At 52.5% G+C, this 23,484-nt stretch overlaps 1 protein-coding gene across 1 annotated transcript in view; it reads left to right on the top strand.

Moving 5' to 3' along the window:
• Positions 1–23,484, top strand: part of LOC119953484 (cation channel sperm-associated protein subunit delta-like) — a 760,311-nt gene that overhangs the window by 30,402 nt on the left and 706,425 nt on the right. The window contains exon 2 of the mRNA XM_038777815.1: positions 10,609–10,666. Coding sequence (XP_038633743.1) covers positions 10,609–10,666 — 58 coding nt within the window. The remainder of the gene's footprint in view (positions 1–10,608; positions 10,667–23,484) is intronic.

Here is a 23,484-nt window from a genome sequence, read left to right as displayed (position 1 = left end):
CACCTCCTTCTCCAGGGCCGTGACCCGGTCGCTCACGTCAGTCGCTGCTTTCTCCAGCTCCTTAATGGTCACCTCCTGGGCTTCCAGTTTCTCTCCTTGGGTATCCAATTTCTCCTCTAGTCTGGTCAGGGCCTGCTGCACCCCTGACATGACCCTGGCAACTGCTGCCTGCACTGCGACCTCTATTTCTGCCTTCACCTCTGCCTTGAGTACCTGCAGCTGCTCTCTCAGCACCTCGGTAAAGTCTGCCTTCCAGTTCCCGCTCCCCACTGGCCCCGGGGGAGAGGGCACCTGTCGGTCCAGCTCTTTTCGATGCGGCGTACTTTTGTTCCGCCGCTTCGTGAGCCGATTCGCTCGCCTGAGCTGGCTCGCCCCTTGCCCGGTCTGTATCTGGTCGCCCTTCTCCCTCTGCTCTGGCTCTCTTCTGGCATTTTTTCCTCCCACTTCCCTTTCTTCTTCCCTTGATCCCCCCCCCCCCCCTTTTCCGCACCCTATCTTTATTCTTTGTCTCTTCCCTTTTTCTTCCCTCCTCCCTCCTTTCGTTAGCTACTTTATTTTCCCCCCTTTTATACAACTCCTCTTAGGTGGGCTTGTTTTGGATGGGACAAGAGAGTGCAAGAAGAGAGAGGAAAAAAAATAATAAAAATATATGTATATATGTATATATTTCCCCCTCCGCTCTCTTTAACAGTTTTCTTTTGAGTTTTGTTTTTGTAAAAGTTCTTCATTTTTTTCTTCCTTTCCCCTCACTCTCCCAGGGTAGAGAGAGAGAGAGAGAGAGAGAGAGTCTCTTTATTCTTGCTGTGGTAATACCACTGTATATATATGTGTGTGCCTCTATTAGGGGATGTACAATAGTACCGGCTATTACAGGTTTGTCGGTAAGCCCCTGCATAGTTTGTCGGTAAGCCCCTGCCGGCTAGCTCCGCCCACAGGAGCAGTATAAATATCCATAAGGTCTCCTGAGCTGCCATTTTACAGCTCCACTTGAGGTAATAACATCTCACGGTAATAAAGCGTCTTTTGTACCGTTTCGTGTTTCTGTGTGCAATTGTTAGCGCAACAATTTCCCAAATCATGGACATCAGAATCAAGCCTGATCGCCTGCAGCTGGATCCGCAATTACCGAATGCCAGGAAAGACTTTCACCACTGGCTGGCTGTCTTCGAAGCTTACATCTCCTCAGCGGACCCTGCACCATCGGAGGCTCAGAAGGTACAACTCCTTTACTCCAGACTGAGCTCCAGCATCTTCCCGCTGATACAGGACGTGCCGACCTACGCCCGTGCTATGGAACTGCTCAAAGAGAATTATGTCCAGTCGACGAACACTCTGTTTGCAAGGCATGTACTCGCCACTCGCGTCCAGCAACCGGGTGAGTCGATTGAGGACTTCTGGAGGGCCCTTATACCTCTGGCACGAGACTGCGACTGCCGGGCCCTCACAGCCACGGAACACTCTGACTTACTCATGCGCGATGCCTTTGTTACAGGCATTGCATCGGACACCATCCGGCAACGACTGCTGGAAGGGGCCGCCCCGACCTCGCGGCAGCAAAGGCCCTGGCGCGTTCCATGACGGCCGCCTGCCGTATTGGGCGATCTTACTCCGCTAGCCACTCGGCTCACCCGTCCTACCCCTCGTGGACCCCGCAAACGGCCCCCCCAGGCCCACCCGTCCTACCCCTTGTGGACCCCGCAAACGGCCCCCCCCGCAGCTGCCCCCCCCGTGCACTACGCCCGCGCTGCTCGCCGCATCGCGCTCCCTGGGGGTCCCCACTGTTACTTCTGCGGTCAGCAGAAGTACCCCCGCCAGCGCTGCCCGGCCCGCACCACGACCTGCAAAGCTTGTGGCAAGAAAGGCCACTTTGCAGCGGTGTGTCAGTCCCGGACGGTTGCCACTATCGCGCCCCCGGTCCCTTTGCCTCAGCCGCTCGCTCAATGGGCCCCGCCGTCCGCTTCCCCCGACCCCACGTGCGATCAGTGGGCGCCGCCATCTTTCGCCGCCCCCGCCACGTGCACTCCATGGGCGCTGCCATTTTACCCACAGGTACTCCAGACGCCGCTATTTTGTCCTCCCCCAGGGACGGGGCCACGGGACACGGGTCGCTACCGCTCCTCGCTGGACTCATCTGACTCGACAGCCGATCGCCTGCTACTCGCCTCCGTTACGCTCGACCAGTCGCGTCCTCGCAACCTGGCACCCTCTTCCACATCGGTGCTGGTCAACGGCCACGTGACCTCCTACCTCATCGACTCTGGGAGCACCGAGAGCTTCCTCCACCCGGACACGGTAAGGCGCTATTCCCTTGCGGTCCATCCCGCCAACCGGCAGATCTCTCTCGCCTCCGGGTCCCACTCTGTCCCGATCCGTGATTTCTGCCTGGTTAAACTTACTGTACAGGGCGTGGAATTCGACCATTTCCTTCTGTACATTCTCCTCAACCTCTGTGCGTCACTCTTACTAGGCCTGGATTTCCAGTGCAATCTCCAGAGCCTAACCCTAAAATTCGGCGGACCCCTACCTCCCCATACCGTTTGCGGCCTCGCGACCCTCAAGGTCGAGCCTCCCTCACTCTTTGCCAATCTGACTGCAAGCCCGTTGCCACCAGGAGCAGACGGTACAGCACCCAGGACAAGGCCTTCATCAGGCCCGAAGTCCAGCAGCTGCTTCGGGAGGGTATCATTGAGGCCAGCAACAGCCCTTGGAGAGCCCAGGTGGTAGTGGTTAAGACAGGGGAGAAGCACAGGATGGTCGTGGACTACAGCCAGACCATCAACCGGTACACGCAGCTCGACGTGTACCTCATCCCCCGCATTTCTGATATGGTCAATCAGATTGCACAGTACCGGGTCTTCTCCACTATTGACCTGAAATCCGCCTACCACCAGCTCCCCATCCGTAAATCGGACCGTCCCTACACTGCTTTCGAGGCAGATGGTCGTCTGTACCCTCCGGCGTCACGAATGGAGTCTCGGTATTTCAACGAGAAATGGACCAAATGGTTGACCGGTAAGGAATGCAGGCCACCTTCCCGTACCTCGACAATGTCGCCATCTGCGGCCATGACCAGCAGGACCATGATGCCAACCTTTCTCAATTCCTCCAGACTGCATCGCTCCTTAATCTCACGTACAACAAGGAGAAGTGCGTGTTCCGCACAGACCACTTAGCCATCCTCGGCTACATAGTCCAAAACGGATTACTGGGGCCCGACTCCGACCGCATGCGCCCCCTCATGGAGCTCCCCCTCCCCCACTGCACCAAGGCCCTCAAATGCTGCCTTGGGTTCTTTTCGTATTACGCCCAGTGGGTCCCACAATACGTGGACAAGGCCCGCCCACTTATCCAGTCCACACATTTTCCCCTCTTGGCCGAGGCACAACAGGCCTTCGCCTGTATTAGAGCAGACATAGCCAGGGCCGGGATGCACGCAGTAGACGAGACACTGCCTTTCCTAGTAGAAAGCGATGCTTCAGATGTTGCACTTGCCGCCACGCTGAATCAGGCAGGCAGACCCATGGCATTCTTTTCACGCACCCTCCACGCCTCCGAAATTCGGCATTCCTCTGTTGAAAAGGAGGCCCAGGCAATCATTGAAGCGGTGCGGCACTGGAGGCATTACCTGGCCGGCAGGAGATTCATTCTCCTCACTGACCAACGGTCAGTAGCCTTCATGTTCAACAACACGCAGCGGGGCAAGATCAAGAATGACAAAATCTTGCGGTGGAGAATCGAGCTCTCCACCTTCAACTACGAGATCTTGTATCGCCCCGGCAAGCTCAACGAGCCCCCAGACGCCCTCTCCCGAGGTACATGTGCCAGCGCACAAGTGAACCAGCTCCGTGCCTTGCACGAGAGCCTTTACCATCCGGGGGTCACTCGCTTGTACCATCTAATCAAAGCCCGCAATCTGCCCTACTCTGCGAGGAAGTACGGACAGTCACCAGAGACTGCCAGGTCTGTGCCGAGTGCAAGCCGCACTTCTACCAGCCAGATCGCGCGCGCCTGGTGAAAGCGCCCCGCCCCTTTGAATGCCTCAGCGTGGACTTCAAAGGGCCCCTCCCCTCCACCGACCGCAACACCTACATCCTTAGTGTGGTCGATTAATTTTCTAGGTTCCCCTTCGCCATCCCATGCCCGGATATGACGTCTGCCACCGTCATCAAGGCCCTGGATTCCATTTTCGCCCTGTTCGGTTTCCCCGACTACATCCACAGTGTCAGTGGATCCTCATTCATGAGCGATGAGCTGCATCATTTCCTGCTCAGCAGGGGTATCGCCTCCAGCAGGACGGCCAGCTACAACCCCCGGGGAAACGGGCAGGTAGAAAGGGAGAACGGGACGGTATGGAGGGCCGTCCAGCTGGCCCTACGGTCCAGGAACCTCCCAGCCGCTCGCTGGCAGCAGGTCCTCCCTGACGCGCTCCATTCCATTCGGTCACTGCTGTGCACCGTTACTAACAACACACCCCATGAACGTGTTTTTACCTTCCCTAGGAAGTCTACATCCGGGGGTCGCTCCCGACATGGCTCGCAGCTCCAGGGCCCATCCTACTTCGTCGGCATGTCAGACTCCACAAGGCGGACCCTCTGGTGGATAGGGTACGCCTGCTCCACGCAAACCCCCAGTATGCCTATGTGGAGTTCTCCGACGGCCGCCAGGATACAGTCTCGCTCAGGGACCTGGCTCCCTCGGGTGCCGATCCCACGCCCACACACCTCCCCACCCACGCGCCACCCTCTTTTTCCCCGGCGCCCCCAACATCAGCCCCACCAGGTCCATCCCTTGTTCCCTGCCCACACTAGAGGACATGGAAGATTTTGGCACGCTCCCGGAGTCGTCCAGCCACTGGCCAGCACCAACACTGCCACCACCGATGCCGTCGACGCCGACACCACCTGTGCAGACGTTGCCACCGCTGCTGCGTCGCTCTCAATGAACCGTCAGACCGCCGGTCAGACTCAACCTATGACGGGCACCGGGTTGCAAGATGGACACCTGATTTTTTTTCTCCCCCCCCCCCCCCCCTCTGTAAATAAATCACTGCTTATATATTATAGTTTCACGTCACCCAGCAGGACTCATTCTTAACAGGGGGTGAATGTGGTAATACCACTGTATATATATATATATATATATATATGTGTGTGTGCCTCTATTAGGGGATGTACAATAGTACCGGCTATTACAGGTTTGTCGGTAAGCCCCTGCATAGTTTGTCGGTAAGCCCCTGCCGGCTAGCTCCGCCCACAGGAGCAGTATAAATATCCATGAGGTCTCCTGAGCTGCCATTTTACAGCTCCACTTGAGGTAATAACATCTCACGGTAATAAAGCCTCTTTTGTACCGTTTCGTGTTTCTGTGTGCAATTGTTAGTGCAACACTTGCCTCGTGGTGGTCGCTGCCGGTTTGGGGGGGGGGGCGGGGGGGCGTGGGGTGGCCGGTCCCCGCTGTTCCGTTTGGGTTGGTCCCCGCTGTTCCGTTCGGGTTGCCCCCCGCTGTTCCGTTCGGGTTGCCCCCCGCTGTTCCGTTCGGGTCGCCGCTCGTCGAACCCCGCGCTCTCCCGGTGGAGGTGGTTAGGTCGCTGCTCCTTCGCTCCCTTCTTGCCGCAGGCTGGGCCCCGCTTCCGACCGGGCCGCTGCCGCTCCGCTCCTGGCCTGCGCTCTGGTGCCGCTGGGGGGGAGGGGGGGGGGGTGTGGACCTGGTTGGACCTTCCGCTGCCTCTGCTGCCGCTGCCTCTGCTGCCGGCGCCTCTGCCGCCAATGCTGCCGCCAATGCTGCCGCCAATGATCCTCTGCCGGCCGTATCGTGGGGAGGGGGGGGGGTTGGGGGGGCGGTTGGGGGTGGGGGGGTTGTCCCCCTTCCCCCTTCCCCCTGCCCTGCCCTGCCCTGCTCTCCCCGCTGCGGAGATAAAGGCCCCGGCCTCTTCACTCTGCGGGAGCCCCCTTTAGCGCGACCGCTCAGCTCGCCGACCGGAAGTCGAATTGATAATATGCCATATTAAAGTTTTTGTGAAAAATGAAAACTCATTGTATAAGAATTAACATTTTGGCATGTATGAAAGGGGGTAACCTAATGGGAAACATGGGTAGCCATAATTGGGTCTTTTTCTCGTTTGCATGATGCAATGGGTGATGTGCCACAGGGGCACAGGACACAGGGGTGTTGGGGCCGCCCCTTTTTTGAATTTATGTAATGACTTGGATGAAGGGACCAAAGGTATGGTTGCCGAATTTGCTGATGGCACAAAGATAGGTAGGAAAGTAAATTGAGAAGAAGACTTAAGGAGGCCACAAGGGATATGGCTGGGTTAAGTGAGTGGGCAAAGACTTGGCAAATGGAACAGTGTGGGAAAGTGTTAAATTGTCCATTTTGGCAGGAAAAATAAAAAAGAAGCATATTACCTAAATAATAAGTGATGCAGAGCTCTGAGATGCAGAGGGATCAAAGTTTCCTGGTACATGAAATGCAAAAGGTTAGTATGAAGGTGCAGCAAGTAATTAGGAAAGCTAGTAGGATGTTATTACTTATTGTGAGGGGAATTGAATACAAAATTAAGGTGATTATGTTTCAGTCACATGGGGCATAGGTGCGACCACATCTGGAATACTGTGTCCAGTATTGGTCCCCTTTTTTTAAAGAAGGATATAAATGTTTTGGAAGCAGTCCAGAGAAGATTTACTAAAGTAATACTTGGATTGGGTGGGTTGTCTTATGAAGAAATGTTAGACAGGCCAGGATTGCATCCTCTGGAGTTTAGAAGAGCAAGAGGATTCTTGATTAAAGGATAGAGAAATACAGCACAGAACAGGCCCTTCGGCCCACGATGTTGCGCCGAACTTTTGTCCTAGGTTAATCATAGAATTTTGGACAATTTTTCTTGGCCAATCCACCCAACCTGCACATCTTTGGACTGTGGGAGGAAACCGGAGTACCCGGAGGAAACCCACGCAGTCACGGGGAGGATGTGCAGACTCCACACAGACAGTGACCCAAGTCGAAATCGAACTTGGGACCCTGGAGCTGTGAAGCAATTGTGCTATCCACAATGCTACCGTGCTGCCCTTAAGAAGTTAACCTACACTCCATTATTCTACCCTAATCCAAGTACCTATCCAATAGCCGCTTGAAGGTCCCTAACTTTTCCGACTCAACTACTACCACAGGCAATGCATTCCATGCTCCCACTACTCTCTGGGTAAAGAACCTACCTCTGACATCCCCTCTATATCTTCCACCATTTATCTTAAATTTATGTCCCCTTGTAATGGTGTGTTCCACCCGGGGAAAAAGTCTCTGACTGTCTACTCTATCTATTCCCCTGATCATCTTATAAACCTCTATCAAGTCGCCCCTCATCCTTCTCCGTTCTAATGAGAAAAGGCCTAGCACCCTCAACCTTTCCTCGTATGACCTACTCTCCATTCTAGGCAACATCCTGGTAAATCTCCTTTGCACCTTTTCCAAAGCTTCCACATCCTTCCTAAAATGAGGTGACCAGAACTGCACACAGTACTCCAAATGTGGCCTGACCAAGGTTTTGTACAGCTGCATCATCACCTCACGGCTCTTAAATTCAATCCCTCTGCTAATGAATGCAAGCACACCATAGGCCTTCTTCACAGCTCTATCCACTTGAGTGGCAACTTTCAAAGAACTATGAACATAGACCCCAAGATCTCTCTGCTCCTCCACATTGCCAAGAACCCTACCATTAACCCTGTATTCCGCATTCAGATTTGTCCTTCCAAAATGGACAACCTCACACTTGTCAGGGTTAAACTCCATCTGCCACTTCTCAGCCCAGCTCTGCATTCTATCTATGTCTCTTTGAAGCCGACAACAGCCCTCCTCACTATCCACAACTCCACCAATCTTCGTATCATCTGCAAATTTACTGACCCACCCTTCAACTCCCTCATCCAAGTCGTTAATGAAAATCACAAACAGCAGAGGACCCAGAACTGATCCCTGCGGTACGCCACTGATAACTGGGCTCCAGGCTGAATATTTGCCATCCACCACCACTCTCTGTCTTCTATCGGTTAACCAGTTTGTTATCCAACTGGCCAAATTTCCCACTATCCCATGCCTCCTTACTTTCTGCATAAGCCTACCATGGGGAACCTTATCAAATGCCTTACTAAAATCCATGTACACTACATCCACTGCTTTACCTTCATCCACATGCTTGGTCACCTCCTCAAAGAATTCAATAAGACTTGTAAGGCAAGACCTACCCCTCACAAATCCGTGCTGACTATCCCTAATCAAGCAATGCCTTTCCAGATGCTCAGAAATCTTATCCCTCAGTACCCTTTCCATTACTTTGCCTACCACCGAAGTAAGACTAACTGGCCTGTAATTCCCAGGGTTATCCCTATTCCCTTTTTTGAACAGGGGCACGACATTCACCACTCTCCAATCCTCTGGTACCACCCCTGTTGACAGCGAAGACGAAAAGATCATTGCCAACGGCTCTGCAATTTCATTTCTTGCTTCCCATAGAATCCTTGGATATATCCCGTCAGGCCCGGGGGACTTGTCTATCCTCAAGTTTTTCAAAACGCGCAACACATCTTCCTTCCTGACAATTATCTCCTCAAGCTTATCAGTCTGCTTCACGCTGTCCTCTCCAACAATATGGCCCCTCTCGTTTGTAAATACTGAAGAAAAATACTTGTTCAAGACCTCTCCCATCTCTTCAGAGATACAAGATCCTGAGGGCACTTGATAGGATTGATGTGGAGAGGATGTTTCCTTTTCTGGGAGAATCCAGCCCTAGGGGCCTCTGTTTAAAAACAAGGGATCGCCCATTTAGGGCAGAGCTGATGAGAATTATTTTCTCTTTGAGAGTTGAGAGTCATTGGATTGGATTGGATTGGATTTGTTTATTGTCACGTGTACCGAGGTACAGTGAAAAGTATTTTTCTGAAAGCAGCTCAACAGATCATTCAGTACATGGAAGAAAAGGGAATTAAACAAAATTCAAGAAAATACATGAGAATACATCATAGGGCAACACAAGATATATAATGTAACTACATAAGCATTGGCATCGGTTGAAGCATACAGGGTGTAGTGTTAATGAGGTCAGTCAATAAGAGGGTAATTTAGAAGTCTGGTGACAGTGGGGAAGAAGCTGTTTTTGAGTCTGTTCGTGCGTGTTCTCAGACTTCTGAATCTCCTGCCCGATGGAAGCAGTTGGAAAAGTGAGTAAGCCGGGTGGGAGGGATCCTTGATTATTCTGCCCGCTTTCCCCCGGCAGCGGGAGGTGTAGATGGAATCAATGGATGGGAGGCAGGTTCGTGTGATGGACTGGGCGGTATTCACGACTCTCTGAAGTTCCTTGCAGTCCTGGGCCGAGCAGTTGCCATACCAGGCTGTGATGCAGCCCGATAGGATGCTTTCTATAGTGCATCTGTAAAAGTTGGTAAGGGTTAATGTGGACATGCCGAATTTCCTTAGTTTCCTGAGGAAGTATAGGCGCTGTTGTGCTTTCTTGGTGATAGCGTCGACGTGAGTGGACCAGGATAGATTTTTTGTGATGTGCACCCTAGGAGTTTGAAACTGCTAACCATCTCCACCTCGGTCCCGTTGATGCTGACAGGGGTGTGTACAGTACTTTGCTTCCTGAAGTCAATGACCAGCTCTTTAGTTTTGCTGGCATTGAGGGAGAGATTGTTGTCGTAACACCACTCCACTAGGTTCCCTATCTCCCTCCTGTATTCGGACTCGTCGTTATTTGAGATCCGGCCCACTATGGTCGTATCGTCAGCAAACTTGTAGATGGAGTTGGAACCAAGTTTTGCCACGCAGTCGTGTGTGTACAGGGAGTAGAGTAGGGGGCTAAGTACGCAGCCTTGCGGGGCACCGGTATTGACGACTATTGTGGAGGAGGTGTTGGTGTTCATTCTTACTGACTGTGGTCTGTTGGTCAGAAAGTCAAGGATCCAGTTGCAGAGTGGAGAGCCAAGTCCTAGGTTTTGGAGCTTTGATATGAGCTTGGCTGGGATTATGGTGTTGAAGGCGGAGCTGTAGTCAATAAATAGGAGTCTGATGTAGGAGTCCTTGTTTTCGAGATGCTCTAGGGATGAGTGTAGGGCCAGGGAAATGGCGTCTGATGTGGACTGGTTGTGACGGTATGCGAATTGAAGTGGGTCAAGGCGTTCCGGGAGTATGGAGGTGATGCGCTTCATGATCAGCCTCTCGAAGCACTTCATTACTTTGGACTGTCTTCCTCAAAAGGTGGTGGAAGCAGAATCTTTGAATATATTTAAAGCAGAGGTAAAAAGATTCTTGATTAGCAAGGGAATGAACGGTTGTCAGTGGTAAGAGAGAATACGGATAATCTGATCAGCAATGATTTCATTAAATGGTAGAGCAGTTGGAAGCGCTGAGTGGCCTTCTGCTCCTAATTTGCATGTTTGTAACAGCAGACTAAAGCTACAAAAAAATACCCACACAGTATCTTTTAGTGAAATGAAAGTTAATGGAAAAACATTGCTCTCGAGGCTGAAATTGTTTAGTAGGTTTTAAAGGAAAATATACATTTTCAGATGTGTAATTTAGAGATTGTTATTGGTTTATATGTTTTCTTAACAGTGAAATAAAACTTGCTTATTCTTTGAACTTTGAAGATGGTGAAATCCCAACTGATCATGTAAGTAAACAAGTCTTTTTTTTTGGGGCTATCCTTTTATGCTTAATGAAATGAGTGAGGTTACTTCTGGGGAAAAGAACTGTTCACATTTAAGATATCTGGTGTCAACATTAAGAACTTCTAATTGAGCTGTAGCCTAGCCAGCCAGTTATATAGTAAAGTTCATTGTGTTCTGCTAAAACAGAGTGACTCTGCTCCAACTGTAAAAACTCCAATGTGAAAGCAGCCACCTTTAAAATGATCTCTATCACAAGCAAAGCAAGCTCCATCGACGACTTTGCATCTCTCACCAACAACTTCCTCCACCTACTTCCAACACTACTATCTGTAATGATATGTATAATCTAAGGAGAGTAAAGGGTTAACAAGATGATGTTCATGTATCTCAACTTTAAGTGGCATCACTGAGTAGTCTTATAAAAGGCTGCATCTCTAAGCATTCTGGGAGAAGCTGATGGTGAAGGATAGTGCGAGGTTGAGTTAAGAGCGTTGGTTGTATTCGAGAGATAATAGATTACTGCAACATAGATTCAATACTATTATTTTGTTAGCTATTTCTCAATGGAGTGTGCAAACCATTTAAAGTAGTGTGAAATAAACTAGCTTTGTTTTAAATACATAGCTTGATGTTCTTTGTAAACACTACGACTTTTAGCTATCTTGGAGAACAATACAAGGAACATCACACTACCTCCACTATCTGTTCTTGGTAAAAAAATTATTTTGAAATACAAGCTACTGCGCCTTGATCCTCTATTTGCTACAAACTTAGCAGCCATCAAGAGTACTCTCTCGTGTTTATTTTGTAATGCCCACATCAAAACCTTTGTCCGCTCCCATCCTAGTTGATCAATTTGGTATGTTTGCCATTGCTGTTCCATCATCTCCAACTGTGCAGATGTGAATATATCTGATGCACTGTACCATATCTAGAGCTATCCTCTACCAAAACTATAAATATTCCAAGATTGCCATGGAGATCAAAGATAATGTGAAAAAACCTACAAAAGGAGGGCCAATTTCAGTGCGACAAAAGAAGATTTGGTCCAGATGTGTTGGAATAACAGCAAATCAACTATGGGAGACCTTTGAATATGAGATAATTTGAAAAAAGAATAGACATATTTCCACAAGGCAGAAGAAGGGCATCAAAAGGCAAAGGTGCCTGGATAATTTAAAAATATAGGAAATAGAAAATGAGACTTATTAAAAAATGTTAGAATCATGATACAGTGGATAATAGAATACAGAGGGTGAGATCTTCTGGAAAAATTTCCAAGAGTTGTAGCGTATGGGAACTGCCACCAGTTTTCCGGCACTTGGCCCAGCAAAGTCGGCAACACAATTCAACGTTAATTGGTCCACTTAACGAGGCCTTGTGGGCTTCTTTCCCCGAATGCCAGTTTGCCAGCTGATTCACCGGGACCGCGCTTGCCAACCCCTTTCCAACAAGGTTGAGCTGCACTTGCTCAGCCAGCCCCAGCCAGCCCACGACAATGGCACCGAGGAGACCAGCCCCAAGATTCAGGAATGTTGACCTGGGGAGGCTCCTGGGTGCGGTGGAGGCCTGGAGGAATGTCCTGTTCCCCAAAGGTCCTGGAGGGTGAGCTACAAGGCAGCCAGTGCTGCCTGGGACGAGGTGGCGGCAGCAGTCAGCTCGGGTAGTGTGACCAGGAGGACTGGCCTCCAGTGTCGGAGGATCAACGATCTATACCTGGCAGCATGTGTGAGTAGACTGGAACGTTTCCCCCAAACCTCCCTCCACCCACTGCTTCAACCCTCCCTCCACCCAACCCTCCCTCCACCCAGGGGCCCGTTTAGCACAGTGGGCTAAACAGCGGGGTTGTAATGCAGAACAAGGCAGCAGCACGGGTTCAATTCCTGTACTGGCCTCCCCGCACAGGCGCCGGAATGTGGCGACTAGAGGATTTTCACAGTAACTTTTGAAGCTAATGTTTCGAGTCCAGCTGACTCTTTGTCAAAGCTGATGTTTAGCAGTCTGGTCATGGTCCAGGGGAGGTAGCAGGAAGTATCTTAGATTTGGTGCTCAGTCTCTGTGAGACAGAGGTCAGTACGCCAGACGACAACAGCTTTGTCGGCAGGTTTTTAAAAAATAATAATTTTTAATTGAAAAATTTTGAATTTGTACAACATCGAACCATAATAAAATACCAACAATAACAATAATGATAGCAATCATAAACATTCGCCCCTCCTCAATGAACAACACAACATATTAACAACAACTCAAATTAACACAATGTTAAGTTACATAACCGCAGAAAAAAAAAATAGAAACTATAGAAACTATAATAAGGAACACCCACCTCCGTTGCTGCTGCTATTGACCAAGATACCTATCTTTGAGCCAGGAAGTCCAGAAAAGGCTGCCACCATTTATAGAACCCTTGTATTGATCCTCTCAGGGCAAATTTGACCCTTTCCAATTTTATAAATCCCGCCATGTCACTGATCCAGGTCTCCACACTTGGGGGCCTCGCATCCTTCCACTGCAGCAAGATCCTCCGCCGGGCTACTAGGGACGCAAAGGCCAGGACACCCTGGTTTGACCCTGGATCCAACCACCCTCGACACCGTCCCGCCACCCCCTTCCAGAATTCTTCCAGTGCCGGGCATGCCCAGAACATATGGGCATGTTTCGCTGGACTCCCCGAACATCTGGTGCACCTGTCCTCACCCCCAAAGAACCTACTCATCCTAGTCCCGGACATGTGGGCCCGGTGCAGCACCTTAAATTGGATGAGACTAAGCCTCGCACATGGAGAGGAAGAGTTGACTCTCTCCAGGGCATCCGCCCAAGTCCCGTCCTCTATCTGCTCCCCAAGTTTCCCCTCCCATTTAGCCTTCAGCTCCTCCACTGACAACTCCTCCACCTCCTGCATTACCTTATAAATGTCAGACACCTTCCCCTCTCCGACCCACACCCCCGAAAGCACTCTGTCCATCGCCCCCCGCGAGGGCAGCAAAGGGAACTCCTCTACCTGTCGCCTAGCAAACGCCTTTACCTGCAAGTATCTGAACATGTTCCCTTGGGGGAGCCCAAATTTATCTTCCAGTTCCCCCAGGCCCGCAAACCTCCTGCCAATAAACAGGTCCCTCAATTTACTGATGCCCACCCTTTGCCACCCCCTAAATCCCCCATCATTGTTCCCCGGGATGAACCGATGATTTCCACCCAATGGAGCCTCCATCGAGCCCCCTGTTTCCCCCCTATGCCGTCTCCACTGTCTCCAGATTCCTAGGGTCGCCGCCACCACCGGGCCCGTGGTATACCTCTAAGGAGAGAGCGGCAACGGCGCCGTTACCAGGGCACCCAGGCTCATACCTCTACATGACGCCATCTCCATTCTTTTCCACGCCGCCCCTCCCCCCTCCATCACCCATTTACGCACCATTGACACATTGGCCGCCCAATAGTACCCCAAAAGGTTGGGCCGCGCCAGCCCGCCTCTATCCCTCCCTCGCTCCAGGAAAACCCTCTTCACTCTCGGAGTCCCATGTGCCCACACAAACCTCAAGATACTGCTAGTCACTCTCCTAAAGAAGGCCCTGGGGATGAAGATGGGCAGGCACTGAAAGAGGAACAAGAACCTTGGAAGCACCGTCATTTTGACGGACTACACCCTCCCCGCCAACGACAATGGCAGCATGTCCCACCTCTTGAACTCCTCCTCCATCTGATCTACAAGGCTGGTGAAATTATGCTTGTGAAGAGACCCCCAGTCCCTGGCCACCTGCACCCCCAGTTACCTAAAACTCTTCCCTGCCCGCCTCAGCGGGAGCCTACCAATTCCTTCCTCCTGGTCTCCAGGGTGCACCACAAATACCTCACTCTTGCCTAAATTTAGTTTATAGCCTGAAAAGATCCCAAACTCAGCTAGCAGCTCCATCACCCCCGGCATCCCTCCCACCGGGTCCGCCACATACAGTAACAGGTCATCGGCATACAACGACACCCTATGTTCCTCCCCACCTTGCACCAAACCTCTCCACCTCCCTGAATCCCTCAACGCCATCGCCAACGCCAATGCAAACAACAAGGGGGACAGGGGGCAACCCTGCCTGGTCCCTCGATAAAGCCGGAAGTACTCCGACCTCCTCCCATTTGTGGCCACACACGCCATCGGGGCCTCATATAGCAGCTTCACCCATCTAATAATCCCTTCACGAAATCCAAACCTCCCCAACACCTCCCATAAGTACCCCCACTCCACTCTATCGAAGGCCTTCTCTGCATCCAGTGCCACCACAATCTCAGCCTCCCCCTCAATCGCCGGCATCATGATGACATTCAACAATCTCCGCACATTCGTGTTCAGCTGCCTTCCCTTCACAAACCCTGTCTGGTCCTCGTGTACAACCCCTGGCACACAGTCCTCTATCCTGGTGGCCAGGATTTTTGCCAGCACCTTGGCATCCACGTTGAGGAGAGATATGGGCATGTATGAACCACACTGCTGGGGGTCCTTGTCCCTCTTTAAGATTAATGAAATCAGCGCCCGCGACATTGTCGGGAGCAAAGTCCCCCCTTCCCACGCTTTATTAAGTGTCCTCACCAGCAAGGGGCCCACTAGGTCCACAAACTTTTTATAAAATTCCACCGGGAACCCATTCGGCCCCGGCGCCTTTCCTGACTGCATCTGCCCGATCCCCTTAACTAGCTCCTCCAGCTCAATCGGCGCCCCCAACCCCTCCACCTGCTTCTCCTGCACCTTCGGGAAAGAAAGCCCGTTGAGGAACCTCTCCATTCCCCTCCTCTCCACCGTTGGCTCCGACAGGTACAGTTCCCCGTAAAAGTCCTTGAAGACCTCATTCACCTCTACCCCCTTCCGCACCACATTCCCACTCTTGTCTCTCACTCCAGCAATTTCCTTAGCCGCATCCCGCTTGCGGAGCTGATGAGCCAGCATCCTACTTGACTTTTCACCATGTTCGTACACTGTCCCTTGTGCCTTCCTCCACTGTGCCTCCGCCTTTCTAGTCGTCAGCAAATCAAATTTAGCCTGGAGGCTGCGCCACTCCCCCAACAGTCCCTCCTCTGGTGCCTCTGCGTACCTCCTGTCTACCTCCAGCATTTTTCCCACCAGTCTATCCCTCTCACTCCTCTCGCTCCTCTCCCTGTGTGCCCGGATGGATATCAGCTCCCCACGAATCACTGCCTTCAGGGCTTCCCAGACCATCCCCACCTGGACCTCCCCCGTATCATTCACCTCGAGGTACCCCTCAATACTTGCCCGGACCCTCCTACTCACCTCCTCCTCTGCCAACAACCCCACATCCAACCGCCACAACGGGCGCTGGTCCCGCACCTCCCCTATCTCCAACTCTATCCAATGCGGAGCGTGGTCGGAGATTGCAATGGCCGAATATTCGGCCTCCTCCACTCTCGGAATCAGTCCCCAACTCACCACGAAGAAGTCTATCCGAGAGTAGACCCTATGTACGTGGGAGAAGAAAGAGTACTCCCGTGCCCTCGGCCTCACAAACCTCCATGGATCCACCCCTCCCATCTGGTCCATAAACCCTCTCAGTACCTTGGCCGACGCCGGCCTCCTACCCGTCCTAGAACTGGACCGATCCAGTGAAGGATCCAACATCGTATTGAAGTCCGTCCCCCCACCCAATGATCAGACCTCCCGCCTCTAGATCCGGGACCCGTCCCAGCATACGCCTCATAAAGCCCGCATCGTCCCAGTTTGGGGCATACACACTAGCAAGTACCACCTTCTCTCCTTGTAGCCTGCCCCTAACCATAAGATACCTACACCCCTTATCCACCACCACCTCAGATGCCTCAAACGACACTTTTTCCCCCACCAGAATCGCCACTCCCCGGTTCTTCACATCCAACCCAGAGTGGAAAACCTGCCCCACCCACCCCTTCCTCAGACGGACCTGGTCCGCCACCTTCAGGTGGGTCTCCTGAAGCATTGCCACATCTGCCTTTAGCCCCCTCAGATGAGCAAGTACCCTCAACTACTTCACCGGCCCATTCAATCCTCTCGCATTCCAGGTGACCAACCGGATCAGAGGGCGTCCCGCCCCCCTCCCCCGTCGACTAGCCATAGCCCGTCGACTGCCCGCCCCAGGGCAGCACCCCCCGCCCGACCCAGTCCCCACAGCGACAACACCTCTCCTCTGTCCCCCCGGCCCCCACCAGCTCCTTCGTGACCCTGCCAGCAGCAACCCGGTATTCCCCTTTCCCTCCTCCCTCCCCGCCAGGCTAGGAACCCTCCTAGCCGCAAACCGTCCTCCATTGTACTTCCGTGGGTCAGCTAACTTCTGCTGACCCCGGAAACTCCTGCCAAAAACCCGACATCTCCCAAAGTGGGATCATCCCCCATCCTATCCCTCCTCCAGGCACCGCTCCAGAGTGGGGAAGAACCAGTTAAGGCCCCCCCCACCCATCATCGTCTCCACCCCCCAGCCCCACAACGCGGGAAACCAGAGGAAAGCCCGCGCTTTCGCACTGCCCCACCACACCCTTCTGACGCAGCTCCCAAATACCAGCCCCACTCCATACCCCCAACCCGATATAGAATACAACAAACCCCCCCAGCACTCCCCGCAAGATACAAAACTCAAACAATGCCCCACAACAAAAAACAGAACAACACCCTCATAAATAACCATATCAAAATTACAAAAGTACAGAAAAAGAGAACACAGCAACAGCAGAAACCAGCAATAAAGTATTACAACCGACCCCGCAACCCCCAACCCCTAGTTTGAGTCCAGTTTCTCCGTCCGCACGAAGGCCCACGCCTCCTCCGGGGAATCAAAATAATAATGCCGGTCCAAATAAGTTACCCAAAGGCGCGCAGGCTGCAACATTCCGAACTTTATCTTCTTCTTGTAGAGCACCTCTTTCGTCCGATTAAACCCGGACCGCCGCTTAGCCACCTCCGCACTCCAATCCTGGTAGATCCGTACTACCCAATTCTCCCAGTTGCTGCTCTTCACCTTCTTGGCCCAGCGCAGCACACACTCCCGATCATTGAACCAGTGGAACCTCACCAGCACCGCATGCGGCGGTTCATTCTCCTTAGGCCTCCTGGCCAGTACCATGTGGGCTCCCTCTAGCTCCAGGGGCAAATGGAATGATCCGGCCCCCACTAGCGAGTTCAGCATCGTAGCCACGTAGGTTGTCAGATCCGACCCCTCCGCAAGGCCCAAGATCCACAGATTTTTCCGCCTCATGCGGTGATCAAGCTCCTCGAAGCGGTCCTGCCACGTCTTGTGGAGTGCCACGTGCCCCTCCACCTTACTCATGAGGACCACGGCCTCCTCCTCTTGTTCAGTGGCCTGCGTCTGCAACGCCTTGATGGCAGCACCCTGGGTCGTCTGAATCTCCGAGAGCCTTTTGTTCGTTTTCTGCAGAGCTCAGTACCTCAGCCTTGAAATCTGCAAAACAGTGCAGGAGAGCAACTTGCTGCTCCTTGGCCCACTGCTTTCTCTCCTCTGGTGCTCCACCGGCTGCCATCTTGGATTCCTTCCCCCGTTTTTTCTGGGGAGCTGCTGCCGTTTTTTCCCCCTTTCCACTCCGAGTTCGAGTCATGAAATGCGGAGAAAGTCGATCAGCACATCTTCGCCCACCGGGAGACGTCGAAAAAATTCCGTTTTGGGCTCTAAAAAGAGCCGAAAAGTCCATTTGAAACGGGAGCTCCCAAATGTGCAGCTTCCTACGTCATCACCGCCACCGGAAGTCCTTTGTCGGCAGGTTTGATGACAAAGTCGGGATTAGACCTGATGGAGTGAAGAGCAGAAAGTTTGGAAGGAGAGAGGTTGGAATGGTGAGCGGGCAGAAAAATTAAGACGGCCAATGTCCCGTTGACAGTTCTCACTGAAAAGATCGAGACAGGTAATTTTCCTGGTGGGGGTGTCAACTTGGAGCCAGAATGTTGGAGGCACATGAAAGGGTCAGTGGAACAAGCGAAGGACTCTTGCCCAAAGAAGACTAGAAAGAAGAGTTCAACATCACGTTGAGCCCCGAATTCATTGAGGTGGGGACATAAGGGTACAAAACTGAGTCCTTTGCTGAGAACAGCATGCTCATCCTCAAAGAGGGGAAGGTTGGAGGGTATGGTGAAAACGCGGCGAGGGCTAGGAGAAATGGGGTACGAGGGATTGGGACTGATGGAGGGCCTAGGACGGGCAGTGGGTTGATAAGTTGTTGAAGCTTGCTTTCCTTAACATCTGCAAAAAACAGGAAAAGATTTTTGTTCGGGTGTTGCATGATGTAAAGGATGAAATGAAACTGGAGACAGGGACAGCTTTGAGAGAAAGTAAGACAGTGCTGCTGGAGAGATGTCAAGTGTCTTCATGTGGCGGCGCATGGCACTGAGTGTGGCTTTCAGGATGCGGAGAGGGCAGCATTTTGAAGAATGTTGTATATCCTGGAGGTACCTGTAATCCTGGAGGTTACATGCAGGGTGAAATTTAAGTTGAAATCTCCGTGGATTTCACTGTGGAGACGAAGACAGTCACTGAGGAAGGAAATATGGCTGTGGAAGCGAGTCTTGGTAAACACCTTGGCCGGGATTCGCCAATCCTGCGGCCAAGTTCTGACGCTGGCGTGAAAAGTGAAGCGAGCCACTCGGCATCAACGGACCTCAACTGGCAGCTATCCACCCCTTCGTTGGAGGCTAGTATGGCGCCCGAGTGGTGTCCGCAGCTCTGGTGCCTGAAAACAGGCTCGCCACAGGCGGCGAGAGTCCGCGCATGCACGCCACGACCGGCATGAATTCACACATGCGCGTGGGTTTCTGTCTGTGCGCCGGCCCCAGGGCAATATGGCGGAGCCCTACAGAGGCCTGGCGTGGAGGAACATAGGTGGCCTATGTGGCCACAGGAACAAGCCCGCTCAGTAGGCCCCGATCGCGGGCCAGGCCACCATAGAAGCCCCCCCCCCCCGGGGTCAGATTCCCCTGCACCCCCCACCAGGACGGCCCCCGTAGACAGAACGCTGAGGCCCTGCTGGGTGGGACCAAACGCAACTCACGCTGGTGGCACTCGGCTGAACTCGGCGGGCACGTCGAGGCCCGGAGAATTGCCGGGGGCAGGGGGGTGAGTTCTCAACGGTCCCCGACCAGCGGGGCCCCCCCCCCAGGCGTGAGGTCGGAAAATCCCGGCCCTTGTCCAGCACTAAGAGAGAAATGGAAAGCAGTGAAGTTGGATAGTGGGGGAGGGACATACGGAAATCCTGTCGGAGAGAAGAGCAGTACTTCCTCAGGGTAGGCAGTCCTGGAAGAGAAGTGGCAGTGAGTTAAACACTCGATAAAAGCAAATTACTGCAGATGCTGGAATCTGAAACCGAAGAGAAAATGCTGGAAAATCTCAGCAGTTCTGGCAGCATCTGTAGGGAGAGAAAAGAGCTAACATTTCGAGTCTAGATGACTCTTTGTCAAAGCTGACAAAGTGTGTCATCGTGCTGACATATGTGTGGCTAACGATGCCCTCTCTGTGTCTCCTCAGGAAAGGCCCTCCCATAATCGGCAGGAGAGGGCCCAGACTGGCGGTTGGTTGCTGGACTTGAGAATCCTCACCTCCTTCGAGGAACAGGCTCTGGAGGTGACTGGTGTGGCCAAAGTCACCAACGCGAAGGCTGGCGGACATCGCACAGGTGATGAACCACCAGGCTCCACCTGGAGGATCTGACAAACCTGAGTAGCGATTGCCTTGCCGACCGACCCAACCCTCCCACTGACCACAAGTCCGTTCTCCCGCAGGTCTAGCAACCGGTGGCACCAGCCTATCCCGGGCGCCACCCTCTCCCGATCCCGAGAACTCAGAGAATGCAACTGTTATAGTCGTGGCACAGCTGTCATTCCCACCCTCCACCAGTGCAGATACACACAGCTCGTTGGGACATATTAGTGGTCAGGCTTCTGGGGCACAATCTGGTGAGCATTACACTGTTGATGATGCACATCTGGTGAAGGTAGGAAACCCCAAGTAATACAGCAGTTGGAGGTCTGCTGGAACCCTGGACCCAGCTGGTCCCAGCTTGGTGCTGAGCCTCTAGAACAGGGTTACCCAGAGCTGATGGAGACAATAGGGAGTGGCTGCGACATTGAGAGGGAGATGTCAGCGTCACTCCAACAGATCCAGAGCCACTTGGAGGAGTTCCGGACGCTACAGGAGATGGTGCCGGCAATGAGTGGCACCGAGTCCAACATTGCTGTGGTGGCAACCGCAGTGGAGAGCCTGGAGCACGACACAGTGAAGGTATCCAAGACGTTGCGCAGTCGGTGCTGGCCATGGCTGAGGGTCTCAGCAGTATGTCTGCCTTGCTGGGGAATGGCATCCAGTACCAGGCCGACCTTGATGAGGTTCTGCGGGACATGTCCCGCTCTCAGATGGGCAAGGCCAAGGCACTGCGAAGCTTGTCCCAGTTGCAGGTGGGCATTGCTGAGCCACTGCAGAGCATGGCCAATAACTAGAGAGCATCGCCGAAGTTGTCGACACGATGGTGCGGACCTTGGGGAACTGCCATGGCTGGCAGAGCCAGATGATGCAGGGCCAGCTGGGGCTTGAACCAGCTACCCCTCTGACCCAAGGTGAACTCCAGGGCCCTATGGGCACAGACTGGGAAGAGCGGGGCGTGAGTGCCAACCTGGACCCGTCCCATGGGGCGGTGACGCTGGCCACCAGCTCTCCCGAGTTCCACCCCTCTTGAGGCTGCGTCTTGGAGTCAGCATCTGAGACAGAGTGACACAGCTGTGCATGAACCATCGACAAGTGAGCCGGGGCCCTCCGGCCCCAGAGGCATTGAGGGCCAAGGGACTAGGTAAGCAGGTCGCTACCTCCACCTCAGATCAGCATCCTGGGGAAACACGAAGACTTGGTGGTAGAGCTAGGAGGGCCAGGCATGTTGAGGAGCACTGAGGGCACCAGGATAGGGGGAGGGAGTAGGAGGCAGGGGTGTAGTACTATCAGGAATGGGGTATTGTACAGTGTTGCTCGTTTTAGTGAGTGTGCTTAACACTCAATTGGCTCTGTTTTATTCCTTAGCTCTAGAGTCGCCAGGTATCCTTATGATACCGCCCCGAGGTTCAAGTTCAAGTTCAGATCAATGACTCAATACACCAGTTAGTTAGTTCAAAACAAGACACGTTTATTATTACACAGTTATTTGCTACTCATGCATATAATATTAAGACTAAACTATTCCTACCACTACTAGGCCAATACTTATCTGGAATAAGGGAACTGCCAGATCAGGGAACAATGGCCTCTTGCTCTGTACTGGATCCGCAGGCTTCCAGTTGGTGAGGACTAAAGGGGTCAGGAGTGTCTATTCTCGTAGCGTGCGTTGTATGAACTTGTCGGTGTAGCTGTTGGCCAGGCCTCTCCTTCTCACGTTCAAGTTCTTAGAGAGCTGCTGCAAAGGTGTTCTGCTGGGAGGGCCGGCTAAGAGAGCGAACTAGTCCTGGGACCTGACTTTTATAGGTCCCAGGGGCTTCGCGCCCTTTTGGGCGGACCCCAATCCGACTGTCCATCGATTGGGTCTCATCCCAATCGATTGGTATGAATCCCCCCAATACTGAGGCTGTCCCTTGATCGCGGGGCGGTTCTTCCTAACTGGTTTGTTTCCTTTTGTTTCAGACCCCGTTGGCACCGGGAAGTCTGACCTGCCATAGAATGTCCCAATTGTAGCTAATCGTTGTATCCATTGTTCCCGGGGATCGCTTCATTAATATGTAAACTGCTGGTTTCGGTGCTGTCTGCTTTCTTTGCAGCCAGAAAACACATGAACTTCTGCAAACTGCTTGTCTCTTTATAATTGTCCATTTTTCTCTGTAACCTTTGCGTTCTTCCATTTTGTGTGGGGAAGTGGCCAACCCAGGTGGCTACAACAGCACATTAAACAACTTTTTGCATAACCATTATGATGCCCCTGTCACTTTCTTTCGCAATGCGGGCTGATCCCCGGATTCTTTGCCCATCTCTCCAGGCAATCTTTCACTTACCCACAATTGGCAATTCCCTATTAGTGATAGCCTTCAGCCGCATGTCTAGAGACCTCGGCAGTCAGTGGGCGTTATGGGTGATCAGTGTGGCAGATGGGCAAGGACAAGGAATGCCCCCAGAATGGGGTTGGGATCTGAGGTTAGCATTGTAGTGCCGCAGGCAATTACCCACTCCTGCAGAGGGCCCTCCCACTCCATCCGAGGGTCCCCAATCCCCCGCCGAGCATTGGGGCGGCAAGCCTCGCACCCCGGGGCTCTTTGCCTGTGACCAAAGATGGCTACTTACTTCTCGACTCCACAGAACCCCTTCCTTCAGGTTCACATTTGTAAAAAGGAATACTAATCTGCACCAGCGTGACCACTTGCTGGGGAGGCTGCTGAATGACGGGAGGCCTTTGGATAAGGGATTGCTCTCGTTAATTGTATGGAAATGGGAGATAATCGGTTTCTTGCCATGCTACGACGAGATTCCGATTTTGCCTATGGGAGCAGGCCCGTTGCATCGCAAACTGTTTGGTGCCTGGCGCGGTTCCCGCTTTTGGCCTCTCATGCTATTCACCGGCCTCGTTACGCTTGAGCACCGCTGTAACGAGGCCGGAAGCTCACACCCAGAAACTGCAGAAGATAACCGAAAAAGGAAATAGATCAACTGGCTACCTGGAAAGATCTCTTTCAAAAGCATCAATACTAGAAATATGCAGCAGTTGAGAAATTAAAGAGATGATTTCCTACTGGAGCACAGAACATGATTGAGATGCATTAGTCTTTGCATCTCTTTCATTAAAGAAGTTGTTTCCTCAGGTCTGAGAATCTAGAACTAGCGAT

This window comes from Scyliorhinus canicula, chromosome 18 (assembly GCF_902713615.1).
Source record: "Scyliorhinus canicula chromosome 18, sScyCan1.1, whole genome shotgun sequence".
In the NCBI taxonomy this organism is placed as follows: domain Eukaryota; kingdom Metazoa; phylum Chordata; class Chondrichthyes; order Carcharhiniformes; family Scyliorhinidae; genus Scyliorhinus; species Scyliorhinus canicula.
The sequence above is the reverse complement of the archived record's forward strand: the minus strand, read 5'-3'. Positions and strand labels throughout refer to the sequence as shown.